The sequence below is a fragment of the Electrona antarctica genome (genome assembly GCF_951216825.1).
Source record: "Electrona antarctica genome assembly, chromosome: 21".
Lineage (NCBI taxonomy): Eukaryota > Metazoa > Chordata > Actinopteri > Myctophiformes > Myctophidae > Electrona > Electrona antarctica.
Genome location: NC_136802.1, coordinates 15,298,409 through 15,319,655, shown reverse-complemented (window position 1 = coordinate 15,319,655; position 21,247 = coordinate 15,298,409). Strand labels below are relative to the sequence as shown.

Here is a 21,247-nt window from a genome sequence, read left to right as displayed (position 1 = left end):
AAGTGTAATGCTTAATTGGGTCGTCCACTCACAGTTAACAGCCTTTGTATTGAGTTTGTGCTTGAAATGTACTGTAATTCTGCAAACTGTTAATAAATTCTTCAATCAATGGCATGTCTACCCTAATTTATATCGTAAAATCACTGTTATCTGAGAGTGTACACTCTGAGTTACAGATCCATAAGAGTCCATTTGGTTCCAAACTATCATTTAGCTGGGGACCCTCTAGAACTCCCTCAGGGACCCCTGGGGGTCCCCGGACCCCACTCTGGGAACCACTGATGTACACCTTTCATCTAACACATCCTTAAAGCAGATATCTGATAGATTTCAGAGGATTGAATTAAGGGGAAAACGGGCCATCTTGGTGTACAAGTCTGAACAAACTAAGCTGAAAAGTAGCCACTATTGGTTTGTGTATAATATCCATGAATCAGTGTTAATACAGTCGAAATATACTTCAGATAATACACCAGGACATTAGCGCCACATGCTCTAATTAGAGGGGTGGCGTTCTAGTCTAAAGTGACTGGTGTCTGTCTCATTTCTCTCAAAGCCCTTAAATATGATAATCTCACACACATCTGTAACTTTCATAAGCTTTTTTTCCCCCTTTTTTTTTATTGTTCCAAGGGCCACTACCGCCAGTTGAATACCCCTGAACTATAGTATGTCGTTTTTCATGATTTAGGAGATTTAAAAAAAATTAAATCATGAAAAAAAAGGGTGGTGGAAACCATGCGTTGATGGTGACAACACAATGCACTTTGTAACTGTGTTTTTAAAGGTTCTATCTTATAAAATAATACTGCTGTTTATAGAGCACCGAAGTCCTGACGTCACTCAGTAGAGGGCGTCAATCCACAGGTTCGTCTACTTTTTATTTGCATTGTAATCTCCATAGGAGGATTTTAGATCGACTCATATAAGAACTGTTTGGAAAATAAACCGATCACCCTGGCCTTTTCACTCATATGGATATGACGCATCGACTGAAGGTGGAAAGGTACAAATATACCCAAAGAGTAACAAAAAAAAGCGTTATAAACGAGTCAAACAACCCAGAGACTACATTTCCGGGTAGGCGGGGAGGCTGCATCTGCCCGTCGCACAACAGACACTGAATGTTAATTACGTTTATTGTTATTTTATTGATATTTATTAATCATTAACGACACTGCCACTCCCCTGACAGAAAGGCCGCGGTGGTCGGTTTATTTTTCAAACAGTTCTTATATGAAGCGACCTAAAATGGGGATCTCAATGCAACTAAAAAATTACATGAACCTGTGTATTGGTGCCCTCTACTGAAAGTGACGTCAGACTTCGGTGCTCGATACTGGTTTCATGCGTGTTTGGGTGAGATCCGGTTGGCATATTAAATAGTACATGACACAGTATCCATTCTGCAAAGTGCAAAATACACAGTATTCATACTAGATCACTAAATATGTTGGAAGATAGCAGCTGAGTGGGGAACATTAATGAAACACTGTTTGCCTGTGAAGATACATCCTGTGGGGGGCTAAAAAAATGCTTCTCAGTTGTGGGTTTATCAAAAAGCGTTTATTATTAATAGTCAATAATAATGTCACACAAATTCACAAAGTGTTTAAGACATGTCTGGCTCAGTTTGGTGTGTATGCAAGTATGTGTTTGTGTGAATTCTCTAAACAGTGCAGGTATAAATAAATGACCACAAAGAGAAAGGGGGACGGGGGGGTAATTTGACAGGAAAGAAATAATTCTCATTTTAAGAAGACAAGACAACAGGGTGGGGGAGGGACAAAATTGAGAGAGAGAACATTTAGCACCATCTATCCCGTTATGATGTTCAACAGATAATATAATAAAAATCATTAAAATCTTATCTAAAAAGCCCCCTATGGAATAATAAAGAAAAGAATTACAAATTTTCAAACCGTTTGGAAAATGTATTTTTTTGTCTTTCCTTTTCTTAATGAGCATACAAAGACAGCCTTTCGTTAGTTCATCTCTACTTGAGCGGTGTGTCTAGCATCTACAGGAAAGGTGGTGTTATATTCAAGATAAAGATATCATTTTTCATATATATACCAGAAGGTAGAGGGGCAAAGAGTCGTGAGAGGCGAGCACCAAACAAAAAAATACAGCAGCCTCTGACATTGGAACACACAAGCCCCCTACATTTCAGTTCATAAAAGAGGAATCAATCACCATTTAAAAAAAAACATTGATAGGCCTATCCAATAAATAGAAACATTTTAAATAATAGAAGAAAAAAATCCAGGAAATACTCAATCTCATATTGGAACTGAAAAGTTGGAGGTACAATACAGGTGACACCGACATCTTTTTTTTTTTCCTTTTTTTTCTTTTTTAATATTGATAAGGTCATGGAAGTAATAAACAAAGACCTGATGATGTGAGGTGTGACAACGTTTTTTTCCCAGAAGAAATATAATTTGAATTATTCCAGAAAAAAACTAAAAAAGATTCAGAAGATTCAGAAAAACAAAAATAAAGATTAAAAACGACCCCCCCTAACAAAGTCTTTGAAACCCGTATGTTTTGATGCATTCCAAACAATTGTACTTTCCCCCCCCATTCTTAATGCTTTAGAAAAATGTTCATATCTCTATTATTAGTATTTTTCATTTTCTCTCTTTTTCTAAATACAAGTGACAAGGCCAATGTGGTGTATATCTAGGCTGATCTAGTTTAACAAACAAAAACAATAAATTATTCAAAAAAAGAACAAAAAAGAGAACAGCACTCCACAAAAAATACAAAAATTCAGTATTCAAGACAAAATAAAAATAAAAACCTGTCTGGTACTGACAAAAACATGCCATTCAAACCATCATATCCGTAGTTTGATCAATGGCAGCACCAACTGCATCCTGGTTTTCAAGTTCACCATTGCCAGGGGCGAGAGCACCATTTTCAGAGTAAACTGGCTTTCTATTTCATCTTCAAAATTCACTCGTTATGGGTGAATTCACTCATGATTCATAGAACTGGCGGTTACATACGTAACCTAATGTTTTTTTTATTGGCGGCTTGTTTCTTTTATATTTTTGTAAACTGGTTCTCGGTTGGCTGTTCGGCAAGTATTAGCAGTAGTAGTAGTAGTAAAAATCATCTTAAATAAAGAAGGGAAAGGTGTATTTCTTTCTTGTTGTCGTTGTCCTGGCGTGCAGGAGTTTTGGTTATGGCTGAGGTGGACGCAGCATGGGGGCTGTGTCACCGCGAGCTGGAGGGCAGTGCCTTGGGACACGAGACAGAAGAGGAGACGGTTAGCTGGAGGGCAGTGCCTTGGGACACGAGACAGAAGAGAAGACGGTTAGCTGGAGGGCAGTGCCTTGGGACACGAGACAGAAGAGGAGACGGTTAGCTGGAGGGCAGTGCCTTGGGACACGAGACAGAAGAGGAGACGGTTAGCTGGAGGGCAGTGCCTTGGGACACGAGACAGAAGAGGAGACGGTTAGCTGAAGGGCAGTGCCTTGGGACACGAGACAGAAGAGGAGACGGTTAGCTGGAGGGCAGTGCCTTGGGACACGAGACAGAAGAGGAGACGGTTAGCTGGAGGGCAGTGCCTTGGGACACGAGACAGAAGAGGAGACGGTTAGCTGGAGGGCAGTGCCTTGGGACACGAGACAGAAGAGGAGACGGTTAGCTGGAGGGCAGTGCCTTGGGACACGAGACAGAAGAGGAGACGGTTAGCTGGAGGGCAGTGCCTTGGGACACGAGACAGAAGAGGAGACGGTTAGCTGGAGGGCAGTGCCTTGGGACACGAGACAGAAGAGGAGACGGTTAGCTGGTTAAACACAATCAGGGACGTGCACACATAGACATCAACGGGGGCTTCAGCCCCTGCCCTTTTACCCGTCTGTAAAACAACTGCCCTTTCCAGACCACGAATGCAGCATTTACTATGGTGAAAGAAATGCAAATGCCACTCCTTTCCATGCCATGCCGGAAGGCAGCATTCAGGAGAATTGCTTTTTTCCCCCGAAGTCTCCTGAACTTGAATACAGTATTTTACGTTGAACAAATTTGTTTTGAAATCCATGTCGTATACCGCATCTCCACTAGCTAAAGAGTGCTGGGTTGTGCCCTGAAAATAGCTGATCTATAAGCTCTCAACACGTCGCAGCGCAAGCTTGTAGATCTGCTATTTGCTATTTTTGTCCAAAAGTGCCCTCTTACAGGATTTCAGCCCCTGCCCCTCTAACACTCTCTGCACACAACACTAGGCTGTAAAACATTTAAAGTGACAAACATTTAGAGTGCGGTGATTCCCCCTTCCTAAAACATGATCAGCAGGTACTATGATTATACTAGGAGGATGATTTTCTTCAAAAAAAAGTGTGCAGATAGTGTTAAAATTATGTTTTTATGTGGCCACACCGACCAGCTCATAAAGAGGATGTTGGCTCATTTCATGGCAAGAATATTTGAGATATTTCATTTTAGATATTTTTGGGGCTTTTTTTTGCCATTGATAGAAGTATAGTAGGTAGACAGGAAACAGGGAGAGAGATGGGGTGGAAGACACACAGCAAAGTTCGTTGGGATCTGGACTCGAACCCGCGACACACTGTCATGCTGGATTACCAGCCAAGGTGCCTGGACCGCTAAGCCATGGCAAGAATATTTAACCAACATAGCCCAGACTAATATTTCGTTGCCCAACGCATATTATGTTTGTGCTGCGCCGATAGCCGATCTACAATCTTGTAGATCTGCTATTTTTGGTGAAGAGACTTTGTGTACTGCAGATTGCAAAGAGAACGCACCAAGAACAGTGCAACTCACGTCCGTTTTTACTAAGCGGTTAAACTGAATCGCTAGGTGTTCTGAGGCACCCCTGGACTTGTGTCAAGGCACCCACTTTGAGAAGCCCTGCTCTACTGGCACATCTCACTCCGTTTGCGGTTCACAACGCACGACCATGAAACGGCAGCTGTTGGAAGGGAAGCATTGGCACTGCGGCGGGCAGGCTCACCGGGTTCTTGAAGGCATCGTATGTGTTCATGAGTTCCTCCATGCGGTACTGCTCCAGCACCACCACGTTGGACAGGCTGGGGTTCAGCTTGCGGGCGCAGTCCTCACAGTGCACCACGTACGTCTTCCTGCTGCTGCTTTCGCTGGTAACAAACAGCAGGTTGAACACCTCCAACTGTCACACACACACACACACACACCACACACCACACACACACAGAAGGAGAGAGAAAGTTATACCAGGGATTCTCAACCCCTTTCACTTCAAGAACCCTCCCGTTAGATAATCAGTAGGACACGGACCCCCATTTATTTCATTTCATCTCTGGAGTGTAAAAATGGAACGAAACGATCAATTTGGACCGCTTTGCAAATCTGGTTTGCAAATCAATGTGTTTGCACGTGGTTGTTTGCTGTTCAGACTTTATCAAACCAATCTGGTTCCAATCTGAATAGGCCAAATACTATTTCAATCTGAACATGAAAACTGCAGATCTACATGCTCACGGCGTGTCGAATCGCAACATGTTGTGAGCTTGTACATCGGTTGTTTTCTGTGCATGATACTGTGGCACCAAGTGTAGATCCGGCCTCAAGAGTGGCAATGACAGCAGCCGGTGGAAGATGGATACTTTTTAAGACGCCCATCAGACTCACGTCGCACTCGTTGCAGTAGTAGGCCGGCTCGTCTTTGACGCGACTCTGGTAGGAGATCTTCTTCCCCAGGGCCACCAGCTGGTCCCGTAAGATCTGGATGTGTTTGATGGATTGGAGGAGGCAGTGTCTGGAGAAACAGGAGAGCGTGTTACATGGATTCTAGCCTGGGGTACTGCAGGCGTTTTTTGTTAAAAAAAATAAAAAATAGCCTGGGCGAGCCCAGCAGAAAAGGTTTCATAGAAGTGGGAGTGAACCTTGTATTTCGCTAACCAAAAACAGTGCAGAGAGAAGTCGCTTGATTGATTGATTGATTGATTGATTGAAGTACAAAGTTTACATCACCAAAGAAAAAGAGGAAACAGCCCTGTGAAGGTGATCAAAAGGCATGGACTGAAGCTAAGTGCCCATCCTTCTCACAGCACAGCATTTGAGATACTCAGTTTAACAGTACATTAATCAGAGACAAAAAAACAAAAAACAAAAAAAGTTTCAAGCACAACTCAATACAAAAACTGTTAACTGTGAGTGGACGACCCAATAAAGCACTACAGTGACTTGACGGACATGACTAAAATCAGTCGTGGTGACTGAGAACTTCAATCCATGATGACATGGATTGGACTGCTGGTTTACTCACTTGATCATCTTGTAGGTTTCGTCATCTGTGATCTTGAGGGTGCGCGCCACGTTCCAGGACACGTGGATCATGGGGACGATGGACTTGACATTCTTCGTCACGTTCCATTCGAACCTCTCCAGGGCCAGCTGGTACTGGTAGGCTGCGGAGACACAGCGCGTCAATCCATGTTTCACTACCATTTATTCAAGTGATACATAGCCAGCGGTGCATGGTAACGATTCCCAAGTACTTAAGTATTAGCATTCTTGGATACTCACTCTACTACATTTTGCAATAATGCAGTAATATGCAATGAATATGCAATGACAGTAATATGCAATATGCAGTAATATGCAATATGCAGTAATATGCAATGACAGTAATATGCAATATGCAGTAATGTGCAAGAACACTTCCACACTAACTCTGGGGGAGCCCGGTTTCTAACTGGGAATCTTGCGTTTCCCATCCGGCCACTGAGTCTACCCCTGAGCCATTGCCGCCCCCCGTCAGTGAAAATCAACACTGCTGCCAACACGGGATGCATGGGTCCTGCCTACCGTTGAGAGGGCCAACGTTCCAGGCGATGTTATTGCACCAGCCCACGGCCTGCACCCAGTGGACCGTCCCGGCGTTGATCCACACCAGATCCCCGGGCCTCTGGATGAAGCGGTACACCGGGATGTTGGCCTTGTAGAGGTCCTCCAGAACCGGCCACCAGGACCCCGTCAGGTAGTCTACTCCATGCCTGAGCGGAAATAGGAGTGGAATTATTTTGAGACACACATACGGGAATATTTCGCCATTGCTTCATGGGGTGAACATAGTATTTTAGTCTGTGTGATTGCAAACAAACACTGTTGCAGCAAAAAAATGAACGGGACCGACAAACTCTCAAAAAGTAGCGATTTCAAAATTTAAGAAAATGAATGTGATTCGGTCTGTCGGACTGTTTCATGAAAATGTAACCAAGTATTAACGAGAGCTTTTGACCAAATGGATCCATTTGCAACATTTCACATTTCCACCCGACAGCGACGGCATGTGACTCACTTTTCGCAGAAGTTGCTGATATCGTGCCAGTAGTTCTCGTGCACGGAGAACCACTCACAGTCTCCGGGGCCGATGTTGATGTTGACCGAGCAGAAGTTGTTGTTCTCCTGGTGGCCTGGTGGGGGGAGCAATGATTTTAGTTATTTGCACTGGGGAGGACAAAGTATATAATGCCTGCACAATGTTTGGGAAAACATGCAATTAATTATGTGCGATAACATTGTTGAATAGTGCGAAGACATATTTCTGTGTGTAGACGTGAATGCCGTTACATTGTTGGAAAATACATTAACGGCGTTCGCACATGCCCTCTTTACCAGTACAGTAGATGGCATGGTCCCTTCTCATTCTTGGCGGTACGTAATACTCACGTGAGAGATGACTGTACGCACGTGATACTAGGCATTTGATGAGAAGCTACTTTAACTTGCTGTGGTTGGTCCATGCAACAAATATAGCCTATCGAGTTTCACCTTTCTCTAGTTATGTCAACATTGCTTGGAAGCATTTTTTTGGTCATTGAACAGTTTTCGCCACGGGTACAGCAAGCCTTGCTGTCACAGGCTCTCTCTCTCTCTCTCTGAACCATGCTCGAGTAAAGTCACAGTCTGGGTCTTGATATAAACCTCTGATCACTCGACCATCTCTCTCGCGCTCTTTTGCTCTCTGTCTCTCTCTCTCTCTCTCGCTCTCTCTCGCTCTCTCTCGCTCTCTCTCTCTCTCTCTCTCTCTCTCTCCACCACAGCATACTTGTACCCATATTGTAGCTGAGGTTTTTACATGAAATGAGTATTCAATGGGCCAGTCGCTAAGCCCCACACCCACTCCACGCTGCCAGACCTTGGTCTTCACTCATTGACTTGCATGTTACATGACAGATTTTCCCATCTAAATAATCTATCATTTCAGGAGCAAGAGCTTCCAAATCTCTTCTAAATCTAGTCAACAAGGCATGCAGTAGGCTATGCACTGGGGGGAAAATGTGCATGACATTATTTCAATAAACTAAAAACACGAGGAAATGTTAGAAAGACGAAACATATGCAACTCAATCAACTTTAACGCCAATCAAATCACCAGTCCGGAGGAGTTTTCATTTACAGCACGAGCAAGGTAAGACTAGAAGTTAATAAATAGTCGAACAAATGAATTCATATACTTTAACGGAATCCAAAACAGGCAGAGCTGTGATTCTGAATTGCTGGTGTGTTGAACTCGGAAAGTTACTGACTGTCTTCCATAACGCATAGACCTGCTATCAAAATATCAACAGCCTAAACTACACATATGTTTCTAAACATGCATATAATAAATCTAATAGTGACCATCGGCATCAACAATCTGCATCAGATCACTGCGGATTTCTACATTAATTTGTTTTATATGAGTTGCACCTTTGTTACGATAAAGCAATATTACACTTGAAGGTAAAGAACACCCTCGAGTGTAATATTGAAATTATACAACAGTTACCCTTAAAACTAAGATATTCGCTAAAAAAAGAATCCTACGACCACAAATGTCCCAAGAAACTCGCTAGCCTAGTAACACATTCCACTGCTCTCTGGGACAGCAGCACAGCTGATTTCTATGTTTTGATTAGGTGTTCCTATACTGTCGTTTAAGCATGGCTATAAAGCTGTTTCAACCAATCAAATTGCTTCCTCGAAACGACCCGTTGTATATAATTACAATTGATTAATAGTATTGCCATCACCTGGGCGGGTGAATCGCGTAACCTTCCCGACGTTAAGCCGCAGTGCATATGTGATTGTGTTCAACAGCACAGCCATGCGGCCTGGCAGTTTAATAAGTGCACGTTTCAGCTTGGGCAAAGGGGTGAAAATGCATGTGTATAAGTGGAATCTGTTGCTGGTTCATAGTCACCACCGCTTTATCGTGATAATGCCTATTCTTGCTATTATGTTGCAAATTGTGTCTGCGTGCGTGTGCGTGTGTGTATGTGCCAAGCAAAATAACATTGACAGCTATGACAGGCGACGGAAGCTTGACAGCCCATATGCCAGTTTAGCAATGGTTGCTAAGCTAACATTGGACAATCGTTTCGGGGTGGGGTTTAGCGAAGGGTCTATTGTAGAACACTCGTTCATGTAGAAAACTAATATTGAACACAACAGTTGCACTCACTGAAAAGCACTGTCGTGACGTTCACACTTGCGTGGCTGGACAAGAATGCAGACAACGTTGAAGGTCCTAACCAGGAACAAATGCCCAAACAAGATTGCCCGCCATTCAAGATCCGGCGCACGTTCTTCACACACAATATGCACCAAAATCTAATATGCCACCACATTGCCCGCAAATCTAGAAAAGTGTGAACGAACGGGGCTTATAACTCGTAAAGTTCTAATGTCTTTCTGCCTTAGTTAGGGTTGCAGCTAACAGCTAACCCAGACAATGAAAAGCCTATTGTAGTGTTTCAGTGTTTTTTGCACACTGAAAAAAAAGGGAGAAGGGCAGAAAGAAAGGGATTACTGTATATTTCCATTCAACGATATGAAAATATATTTTATTGAAAACATTGCACCTGGCTGCTATCGACTATGACTATATACACCACCACCTTAACCATACAACACTGCTCCCATTACAACATTTTGTTCCAATAACAAAAACATCCTTTATACAAATCGTATATATGTGTACTTGTGTTGAAATACAACGGTATGTACAGTATATTCAGGGGTGCACATAGCACGGGATGCTCAAGTGCGCATGAGTATGGATGGAGCTCGATAACGATACCCAGAAAGAAATCTGATTGGTATCAATAAGCTTTGGGCTTATCAAGCCTGTTATCGAGCATAGCGGCCCATGACATCATGTTTAAACAATCAAGACAAGAGGCGATCAAGAAGGCGATCCGTCTTGTTAGAAAAGTACTGTATTTGAAGGCCCTAGCAAAATATACTGGTTCTGTTCAGAATGTATTGTCTCCATCTTTCCACAAAATAATTTAAAAAAAGCTTGATAGTGAGCTCGATAAGAACTCGGCTCGATAAGCCTGATCGATAAGGTGCTCGTTATCAATAAAGATTAACGAGCTCCATCCCTACGCATGAGTCAAAATAAATGTTGCGCGGCATATCAAATGAAAAGATGTGCTCAACAAATTATTTATAGTGTCAGCTACTAGCTCTAGTGTCATATACTAGAGCTACAAATGTTAAACTTCCTGTAAGTAGACTAGTGTTGACAATTCATTACAAGTGGCTTATTTTGAAATCCACCGTTTTAGATTTCCGTCAATTAAAGTAAGCAGTTTGCCGTCATAGGTAGTTCTCTTAACGGATCAATTGCTTTTAAATGCGCAAAACAATATTAATATGGCTCGGTTGCACTTAATATGTAATATGTAATGTGCTATAAATCAGCAGTGAAATACATGCATTGTAGTCTCCTATACAGCACTGTAACACATGCATTGTAGTCTCCTATACAGCACTGTAACGCATGGATTGTAGTCTCCTATACAGCACTGTAACGCATGGATTGTAGTCTCCTATACAGCACTGTAACGCATGGATTGTAGTATCCTATACAGCACTGTAACGCATGCATTGTAGCCTCCTATACAGCACTGTAACGCATGGATTGTAGTCTCCTATACAGCACTGTAACGCATGGATTGTAGTATCCTATACAGCACTGTAACGCATGCATTGTAGTCTCCTATACAGCACTGTAACGCATGGATTGTAGTATCCTATACAGCACTGTAACGCATGCATTGTAGTCTCCTATACAGCACTGTAACGCATGCATTGTAGCCTCCTATACAGCACTGTAACGCATGGATTGTAGTATCCTATACAGCACTGTAACGCATGCATTGTAGCCTCCTATACAGCACTGTAACGCATGCATTGTAGTCTCCTATACAGCACTGTAACGCATGCATTGTAGTCTCCTATACAGCACTGTAACACATGCATTGTAGTCTCCTATACAGCACTGTAACGCATACAGTGTAGCCTCCTAGCTCCTATACAGCACTGTAACGCATTGTAGCCTCCTAGCTCCTATACAGCACTGTAACGCATGGATTGTAGTCTCCTATTTGGTCATAAAGCATACCATTGAACATCTCCAGGTGCTTCCCTGAGGACTGTGCACCCCTGTGTGTATTGCCTTTGCGATATGTATATTGTGCACGTTAATATTGCGATGCGACGATACACTTTCAATATATTATGCAACCCTATATGGCCAACAAACTGCCCTTCTACTCCTAGCCTGGAAATAAAAATGCCATCTTAAAAATCAGACTTTGAAAAAACATCAGCATTTATCTGGTAGTATGGAACCATCCAGCTCAATTTATTGCCATTGCTTGTCAATGCAAAAGTGGAAAATGTAGCCTAATAACATGGAAAATAGCCGACTTCACAGCGATGCTAGCTCACAGCACGTAGCGCCCGCGACTTGCCATGAACTTGTAGGTCGGCTATTTTTTCTACTTCTCTTGTGGGTGAGTGATGCCCGTGGGCATACACCAGAGCTGATCTCATCTGACCTTGTCCCCCCCCCCAAAAGAACTCATCTCAAACAAGGGGAACATTTACATTCTACTATGCTGCCACCTCATGTGGAATGCATTAAGAACCCAGCAAACAGGAAATGCCCCGTTTTGTGGTCATTTCATGGTGACACGCTCAGGTGAGTTTCAGTGACGTGATCAGAGTCACCGTCTGAACTACGGACTCCTGTCTGTTCCCGGTGTTTCGCCCAGGACTACGGTTCCCGGTGTTTCGCCCAGGTCGACGCGGTTTTGAGGGTAGGGTTACCGTAAGCATGACGTTTGTGAGGTTAGGCTTAGCGTTAAGGTTAGCTTAAAGCATCGTTTCTGTGAAGTTAAAGGTTAGGGCTGAGGCGCCACCTGGGCGACCCACCAAAGGAAGGGGGAGTCCTGTCCTAACGACACCAGTGGAAAACCAGTCTTCTGTAAAATATACCCTTTGCTGCAACTGGATCTTTTACAGACATGTATTGTATCGTATTGCATGTATTACTGATGAATTGAGTACAAGGCGTCACAGCGGGGAAACAACCCCTGCGGGCTTTTCATGCCATCTTCTTCCGCATAGCATAACTTGTGAACGTACTGTTCACAACTTGTTCAAAGTCACGTATCAATCAATCAGAGGTGAGTGTTCGTACCAGGAGTGCGGCTCCCGGGCACCTTCATGTACAGCTGGACAGTGTTCATGCCCAGGATGGTGTGTCCCACGTGGCTCAGCATGTTGCCACTGGACGCCACGCGCATGAAGGCAGGCAGCTTCTGCAGCTCCTGCAGCTGGGGCTTCCACCTAGTGGACAAAAAAAACAACATGTGAAGTCATGTGGTAGCCAAGTCTATGGGCTTTTGATGTTTTCTTTACAGTGATGCACTAAAATCTATTTAAATAATTTTGTTTTAAAAGGGTAAAGGGTACATGATCACACCTCATGGGCCCTGTTTTATCAGTCCATTACCCCTTACCCCTAAACCTATTTGTCTTTTTTGAGCGGTGCAGCTGCTCCAATGCACAGCTGTGTGTGTGTGTGTGTCCGTTTGAGCACGGAATCAATTATTTTGATTGGCTGATGTACGAGGACGTTCTCATCATCGTACATCATCATCACATCATGATAAAAGGCACCGCTCACTTCACACGTGTGTGATTCTTTTTATTACCATTTAAAAAAAAACACATTTTTGAATAGTTCAAATAGGCGATCTACACGTTCACAACGTGTCAATGTAGATTGGCTAGTTGAATCATTTTCAAAATAGTAAAATGGAAAAAAAAGAATAAAAAGGTTTAGGGATAAGGCGTAAGGTACTGACAGAATTAGTTATGTCTCACATAATTTCTTTATGTAGCGGCTTACCTCTTGGGATCAGACAGGTCGATGTTGGTGCCAAACTTAATGATCTTCCCCACTTGTTTCTGTTCACCACTGAGGGAGGGAGGCAAGTCAGAGACTCAGTGCAGTGCTTGGAACACGTATATTATTTCATATTTGCACTGTCAAATCCATATTATACAACAGGTCGTTTCGAGGAAGCAGTACTTTTTTCCACCACAGCTTTAACCCTGTGTTACCTGCTGCTGTCCTTGGGGCCGTCCTTGTCAGAAGTGCTGGGTGGTTTCTTGTCCTTGTCCTTCTCCTTCTCCTCTTCATCATCATCTTCATCCTCACTAGGTTTATCCTCCTGAACACACACACACACACACACACATCATGGCACGTTACTCAGGTGCTGAACATCAAACTATTCCTCCAAGGTCCCGCACACACCGGCCCGATGGCAAAAATAGCAGACCTACAAGCTCATGATGCGTTGAGAACCGATCTAATGATGTGTTGTATACGAGGTCACGTATAGGGCTTATGTGGTTAAAATATACAAGCTCTACTAAAAATATATATATTGTGAAAATGTGTGTAATCTTTGAATGTATATGTATTTTTAAAGCGAACAATTTAATCTCAAATCTTTGCTTCTGGGGTCCCTGGAACAACATATTTTGAGATGGGGGGGGGTCTGCAAATACATATAATGTTGGGGGTCCTTGACATGAAAAGGTTTGAGGCACCACTGATATATCAGCATAGGTTTTTCACAAAACCTGTCTCCGTGTCCATCTAGGAGATAAACCGAGATAAAAGTGCTTGGTCCGTCAGTAAAAAGGTTCCCCCCTCGTTGACTTGAACAATAGCCAAAATCTTAACAGCCTTTTATCTCGGATTCTAATCCCAGATAAAAACTGGGGATTATTTACGACCGATTCCGGTCGCGTCGCTGGTCGTGGTTCAAGAATAAATCATGCCTCGGGTGGACCGTGATCCTCCTGTGATAGGATTGCTTATCCGTGAGCTAACTACTGGTTAAGGCCTGAGGCATTTTTTCCCCTTGAATGAAGCACCTCACTTTAAAATACTTGTGGCACATGAATGGACAGAGACGGAAACAATCGTGCCAGTCAATGTGGTCATAATAGATCAAATTGCGTGCGTGCATGGCTGGTTTACCTGTAGGCTCTCCTGGAAGCTCGAGGCCTGGTACTGGGCGTACTTGGCGATGGTGGTGTGGGAGCGGCTGCTCTCGCATGGCCAGGCCTGACTGGTCCCGGTGGGGTCCCAGTTCTCGTCCGCCGGCTGCTGCACCTGCGTCCTGACCTCCACCGACTGCTCTGCGTTGGCGTCCACCAGGGACTTGGTGGAGAACAGGCCCAGATCTGTGCACACAACGACCAAAAGAGACGTCAGAGGTCTTTCAGCTCGATGGCAACCAGAGACTATAGAGCCAATACGTATGTGGCACGTGGGGTAGCAGTGGCTCAGGGTAGAGTAGGGTAGGGTAGAGTGGTCGGCAGAACAGCCGGATGGGAAACACAAGGTTCCCAGTTTGATCCCGGGCTTCCCCAGAGTTCGTGTCGAAGTGTCCTTGAGCAAGACTCTGAACCCCTAATTGCTCCCAGTGGTTGCCACCATTGGTGTGTGAATGTGGCAACTGAGGACGATGTATGAATGAATGGACCATTGTAAAGCACTACTGTGCATAGAAAAGCGCAATAAAAATGTAATCCATTATTATTAGAGAATGGTGGCTTAGATAATTGACACTGGGTGAAAAAAATGCGTTGCAAAATCATGGGATAAAAATGAAGGCTAAAAAAAACCAACACAAAAGTTAAAATATAGAAATAATCCGTTTCTGAGTGCATGGTTTGTAAACGTACTGAGTCTCAGCGAGCCGGCCAGGCCTCTGATGACGGTCACAGCGTTGTTGGGGTCGGTGCAGAACTGCAGCAGCACGGGGGAGAAGGCGTCTCTCTTGCTCTCCAACTGCAGAACAAAGCAAGGCAAAACTTTACTTACATTTTTATTGTTTTTATTTATGTTTTTATAACCACATTTTGGTGATATTTGGCCATATTTTTAAATGTATATTCATGTAATTTTTGTAGCTTGTAGATATGGCTATAGGCTATTTTCACTATGAAGGTGCTTTGACTTGCACCAGATTTTGAAGACCACTACACTAAACCACCACGAGAGGGCAGAATGTGCCCATATAATAGTGGCATAATTTGGCTTGATTTCAAGTCATGGGGCTGGTGTGCATTTTCCAAATCAAATATGAAAATGATTAATCCAATCTGTGCCAGGAATGTTTGGTTACGTTTTAAGCAGTAAACCCCCCTGTGCCAAGACGTAAAGTTACGTTATTTATTTTAAAAAAATATATAAATATATTTATTTATTTTTTCAGATTAAAAAAAAGGTTTTTCTGACGTGCACGCGATGTGCAGTTACATAGATGCTGGGTGTGGGAGGGTTGAGTTGTGAGGTGAAGTCACTTACATAGATGCTGGGTGTGGGAGGGTTGAGTTGCGAGGTGAAGTGACTTACATAGATGCTGGGTGTGGGAGGGTTGAGTTGCGAGGTGAATTGACTTACATAGATGCTGGGTGTGGGAGGGTTGAGTTGCGAGGTGAAGTGACTTACATAGATGCTGGGTGTGGGAGGGTTGAGTTTCTCCCTGGGAAGGGGCATCTCCGTGTTCTTGTCAGGCTTGACAGAGAAAGCTGGGAGCAGGAAGGACTCTTTGAACTTCCCTTTAAACCTCGAACCCCTGAAACAACATAAGAATGCATCACGTCAGGTGGACACACTGGACTGGCCACCACACACACACACACACACACACACACACACACACACAAACACAAACTGACCATGTCAGTGGGAATGCTAAACCTTCTCTGGAGTCCAGACTAAAGACACATATGATATATTCTCTTTTAAACAAACAAATGCCCCACTGCTGCTCAAAAAATGTGACTTTTATAATGTGTTGTTGTGTATATTCTTCCTGTAATTCTCATATGTTTTGTTATATGCTGTATAACAATATCACTTTGGTTAACCCTGGTTGTTTTTAAATGTGCTCTATAAATACAATTTACTTGACTTCCGACTCTATTGCAGTGTGTTTACAGAACTAAACTAAATTATGTATCCTATGAAATCTATCTTGCATTTTATTAGCTGTCACTTTCAACCGTGATATATAGATCATATTGTTTTGCTTCAGTTTTTAAATCACAATATTCTTTTCCTGACCTTTTTCAATTTCACCTCTGAAAATGTAAAACCAAAGTAAACAAACAGAATTAAACCAGGAAACCCACTTTAACCCATTTGGACCTGGTGCTACCTATACGTTGTTTTACCTTTAATGGTGGCTCTGTGTCACATACACCCTGTGTCTCATATAGCAACATTTATTTATGTATATTTGTTTTTGTAAGAATTTGAAGGTTTTCAGAAAACCTTAGTTTTGGCTTTAGGAGGCCTCAGGTCTAAATGGGTTAATAAAAACATAAGGCATGAACCATGCAAAACTAAACTCAATACAAAAAGTTCGGAAACTTAACTTTGATCGGTTATTTCTCCCCTTTAATATTACCAATTGGTATTGTATTTGATATCGTTTTTATCGTTACAACGAGGTATAGCTTGTATGGATCGGGCATTCCTGGAATGAGCAACACAGCTACGTGTGGGTAGAAAAAAACAATAGTCAAATGGTTGGTATTCACCCCTTGCTTTGAGTCGCTTAGCGGATTAGATGATTGCAGTCTCCCTCAGTAATAAGGAAAACACATATTGGCCATTTTTACACTCAACAGCATCTGGAAAATCCATACGCAGCCACAGCAGCTTGGTATGGTATGGGCCTGGGGCAGTATATCTCTCACAGGCAAGATAGAACTTGTCATGATTGAAGGCAATCTCAATGCAGTGACATATCGGGATGAGATTCTGCAGCCAGCGGCGATCCCATATCTCACAGAGCCAGGATTATCACAGAGTACCTCCAGAATTTGGGAGGGGGAGAGGATGGAATGGCCTGCCGTGAGTCCAGACCTCAACCTGATTGAACACTTGTGGGATCAGCTTGGGCGTGCTGTACGTGCTAGAGTGACCAACAGAACCATATCGGCTGACTTGCAATTGCAACAAATCCTGGTTGAGGAATGGTATGCCATCCCACAGCAAAATGTGACTAGGTGGGTGACAAGCTGTTGTGGCTGTGTATGGATCTTCCACACGCTACTGAGTTCCCCAACACTGAGTGTAAAATGATAAAGTGTAAAAGTGGCCAATATGTGTTGTTTTTTCCTTATTACTGTGGGAGAGTGCAATCATCCAATCCGCTAAGCAACTCAAAACAAGGGTGAATACCACCCATTTGCCATTTTGGCAAATTCTTTGGAGGCGCTACCCACACGTTTAGCTGTGTTGATCATTCCAGGAATGCCCAATCCTTACAAGCTATACCTCGTTGTAAAGGTGACTAATAAACAATACAAAACTATATAAATTACAATACCAATTGGTATTATTAAAGGGGAGAAATAGCCGACCAAAGTTAAGTTTCCAAACTTTTTGTGCTGAGTTTACGGTAATTAATACACTCCTACTTACTTGCAGGCCCTGATGATGTCCTTGGCGTCGTTCTTGATGTTTATCTCCTCCAGTGGGATTCTCTTCTCCTCGACCTCGGAGGCGATGAATGTTTCCCGGTCCCCGCTCTCCACCTTGATCAGGCGAATCTTCAGCTCCTTGGGCGGGCCGTCCGACAGCGCCTTCAGCTTCATGAAGTCTGTGCAGACCAGCGAGGAACCGGGTGACTCCTTGTCATTTTTTCCTCCAGAGGTTTTGGAGGCCCATTCGGCATGCTCCCCGTCACTGGTGGATCCGGCAGTGCCAGGCGCCTCCTTTCGCTTCCTTTTCTCCGAGTCCGAACGAGTGCTGTCCTTCTCTCGCACCTCCTTGAACTGGAGGTCGAGGTCGCCGAGGACCCTGCGGTCTTTCTTCTCCTTGTGGCTCTTGCCCTCCTTATGCCGCTTGTGGCTGGAGCCCGAGGAGTTGGAGGAGGAAGAAGAGAAGGTGGAACTCTCTTCCCTCTTTTCCCTGTGCTTTTTCTTTCTCTCCTTCCTCTCTTCGTGCTTCTTGCTGCTGCTGTGGCCGTGGCCATGCTTTCTCCTATGGTCTTTCTCCCCATCTCTGTCTCTCTCTCGTTCCTTCCCTCTCTCTGTCTCGTGTCTGTCCTGCTGCCGGATGTGGGCTATGGATTCGCCCGTAGAGCTCTTGTCAGAGAGCTGACTGAGGTTGATCTCGCAGATTCTGCCCAGCTCTGCAAGAGAAGACTCCGAGATGGTGGTCAGCTTCTGTTCCTCCTTCATCTCCATCTGATTAGGCTCTATGGAGGGGATGTGTTCTTCTTTAACAAACCCTAGCAGTCTCTCAGTTTCTCTAGTGTCCCTCCAGATGTCAGCTTCCTCCAACTTCCCCGCCTTGTGCTCCCAGATGTCAGATTCCTCTACCTTCACTATCTTGTCCTCCAACACAGGAGAGGGAGAAGGCTTCTGAGGTGGAAGAGCCGGACTGAATCCCGGGTGACTGGTGGAGTCAGAGGTGGGGGAGGTGCTTTGCTGCTGGCGGCAGATGTCGGGACCCAACGAGAGTGATGAGGAATATTTGACCCCAAGCAGTGCTGAGGCAGGGGGTCTTCCAAAAGGCCCGCCTCTGTAAGCGTACTTCTGGCTCTCCGGAATCAAAGTCTGGGACTTGAATATGCTGCTCATTCCCGTCTGGTGCAGGTGGGGTCTTTGAGGTGGTGGGGAGCAGGAGGGGGTCTCTGAATAGTATTCATCCTCCTCTTCGTCGGCTTCGCTTTTAGCCAGATCAGTGAGGCCGTAGAGCTTGGCCAGATCACAGTGGCGGTAATTGGTGTTGGCGGATCCCATTCCCGTCTCCATGCAGTGTCTGGGGTTGATGTGGATGTTCGGAGAAACTTTGAGGCAATCGTCGTCGTCCTCGTTGAGAGACGACGTCCGGCTGCAAGGGGACGCCAGGGAGCCCTGGCGGCTGAGCACGGGAGGGCTAGCGTGGGGATTGGATCCAAACTCCTCCTGGTTAGGCTGGTGCTTGGGCGCCGCAATGAGGTCCGGGGCACACAGGTAGCTCTTGACGGGCAGGATGCTGGGGGGGAACGCGTCGAGGGACCCCTTGGTGCTGCAATACATCTCCTCTTCTTTCTTGATGGACTCGTCCAGCATGGCCATGATGTTGGCCAGACCGTCGGGGAGCAGCGTCGACATCTCCGAGGGTTCCTCCTCAAACTGAGCGCTGTCAGACTCACCGCTGCGGCTGCTGCCCAGGCTGTGGTGGAGGAGCGGTGGGCTCGGCAGCGAGTCTCTCGGGAAAGCCTGGTACAACTTTGGGGGTTCCCTCAGCGCCGGTGCCGGGAGAGCGCCGAGACTCCCTGGGGGTGTGTGCCGCGGGCCGCAATCGTCTCTATCCCCGCGTTTGGATAGCGACGGCGCGTTTTGCATTGCGTGGGGCTTGTTGTGGGCCTGGGTGGCGTACGCCTGCTGGTTCATCCCTGAGGTATGGTGTGTGGATGGCGGACTCTGGGTCGCCGCTGTGCTGCCGACGTTGCCCCACATGTCTCTCTGCCTCTGCTTCTCTCTGGCGTACTCCGTCTGGGGCGTGAGAGGGGGTGGACACAACCTCTCCACGGGGGCGGCGAGAGCGGGGCCCGGAGGACACGGCGGTGCGCCGCCGCGACTCAACCAGGGGTAAGGCGGCGAGGCCTGGGCAGAGGCGGCGGGCGGTAGGGCTGAAGAAGTAGTGCAGACGGAGGAGAGGCGAGGGGGAGGTGGGGAGGTGAGCGACATGTCGCCAGAGAGCAGTCTCTCCAGACTCTCGATAGCGGTCTGCTCCTTGCCTTTAGGACTGCTCAGCTCCTCCTTCACCCTCCTCTCCATCCACCGTCTCCTCTCCTCCTCTTTTCTCTCCCATTTCTCCTTTTCCTCCTTTTTCCGCTCCTCCTCTTGCCTCTCCCACTCTCTCCTCTTGCGCTCCTCTTCTTGCCTCTCCCACTCTCTCCTCTTCCGGTCCGCCTCCTGCTTCTCCCACTCTCTCCTCTTCTCCTCCTCTTGCTTCTCCCACTCTCTCCTCTTCTTCTCTGCCTCCTGCTTCTCCCACTCTCTCCTCTTCTCCTCCTCTTGCCTCTCCCACTCTCTCCTCTTCCGGTCCGCCTCCTGCTTTTCCCACTCTCTCCTCTTCTTCTCCTCCTCCTGTTTCTCCCACTCTCTCCTCTTCTTCTCCTCCTCCTGTTTCTCCCACTCTCTCCTCTTCTTCTCCTCCTCCTGTTTCTCCCACTCTCTCCTCTTCCACTCCGCCTCCTGCTCTCTCTTCTTCCGCTCCTGCTCCATCTCCAGTTCCTTCTTCTTGCGCTGCTCCTCCTGCTGCTGCTGCTGCTGTCGTTCCCACTCCCTGCGCCTCCTCCTCTCCTCCTCCCTGTGTTTCCGCTCCTCCTCCTGCTCTCGCTCCCTCTTCCTCCTCTCCTCGGCCTGCATGTGGCCCTCGAGCTCGGCGTCCAGTTTGTCCAGCGCGTCCACGGTGGCCTGCTGAGAGATGGGAGCCGAGGGGCCGGGGGGAGGCTGACCGCGGGAGGCAGGCTGGGCTGAGGAGGATCCGGCCTGGTGGTGGTAGGGCTGTCACGGGCAGGACAAGTAAAGTTCAACCATTAATTGTCATACAAATACTTGTAAATGACAATAATTGAATTGGGGTTTTGGGCATTTTAACTTTGAGACTTATAAATAATAGTTGCATTTCTGCTCTCCTTTTAGGCTTTGTAAACAAAAATTGCACCAGGCAGATATGACGAATAGCTTAATTATACACGGTAGGTACCAATAATCTAAATAAATAACTATGGTCATAAGGTTTGTTTTATTGTGTTACATGTCCAGATATAAGTTTCTCTGTTAATATTATGTTTATATATATATTAAGTTTTATGTTATGTTTCATTATAGGTTTATTTGACCGATT

The 21,247-nt window shown here is 45.2% G+C and overlaps 1 protein-coding gene across 6 annotated transcripts in view; it reads right to left on the bottom strand.

The window, feature by feature from the left end:
* Positions 1 to 1,544: 1,544 nt before the first annotated feature.
* The window catches only part of kdm6ba (lysine (K)-specific demethylase 6B, a), a 32,886-nt gene continuing 13,183 nt past the window's right edge, over positions 1,545 to 21,247 (bottom strand). For 5 of the 6 annotated variants that reach the window (XM_079491749.1, XM_079491753.1, XM_079491750.1 and 2 more), the window contains exons 12-24: positions 17,825 to 20,904; positions 15,839 to 15,965; positions 15,070 to 15,175; positions 14,360 to 14,565; positions 13,429 to 13,538; positions 13,214 to 13,282; positions 12,500 to 12,648; positions 7,319 to 7,433; positions 6,826 to 7,013; positions 6,284 to 6,425; positions 5,647 to 5,773; positions 4,991 to 5,164; positions 1,545 to 3,249 (exon numbers count right to left, since the gene is read on the bottom strand). In XM_079491749.1, coding sequence (XP_079347875.1) covers positions 3,226 to 3,249; positions 4,991 to 5,164; positions 5,647 to 5,773; positions 6,284 to 6,425; positions 6,826 to 7,013; positions 7,319 to 7,433; positions 12,500 to 12,648; positions 13,214 to 13,282; positions 13,429 to 13,538; positions 14,360 to 14,565; positions 15,070 to 15,175; positions 15,839 to 15,965; positions 17,825 to 20,904 — 4,617 coding nt within the window. In that variant the 3' untranslated portion in view covers positions 1,545 to 3,225. Of the gene's footprint in view, positions 3,250 to 3,654; positions 3,767 to 4,990; positions 5,165 to 5,646; positions 5,774 to 6,283; positions 6,426 to 6,825; positions 7,014 to 7,318; positions 7,434 to 12,499; positions 12,649 to 13,213; positions 13,283 to 13,428; positions 13,539 to 14,359; positions 14,566 to 15,069; positions 15,176 to 15,838; positions 15,966 to 17,824; positions 20,905 to 21,247 lie in introns of those variants that run through there. The other variant, XM_079491752.1, reaches the window with a different exon arrangement.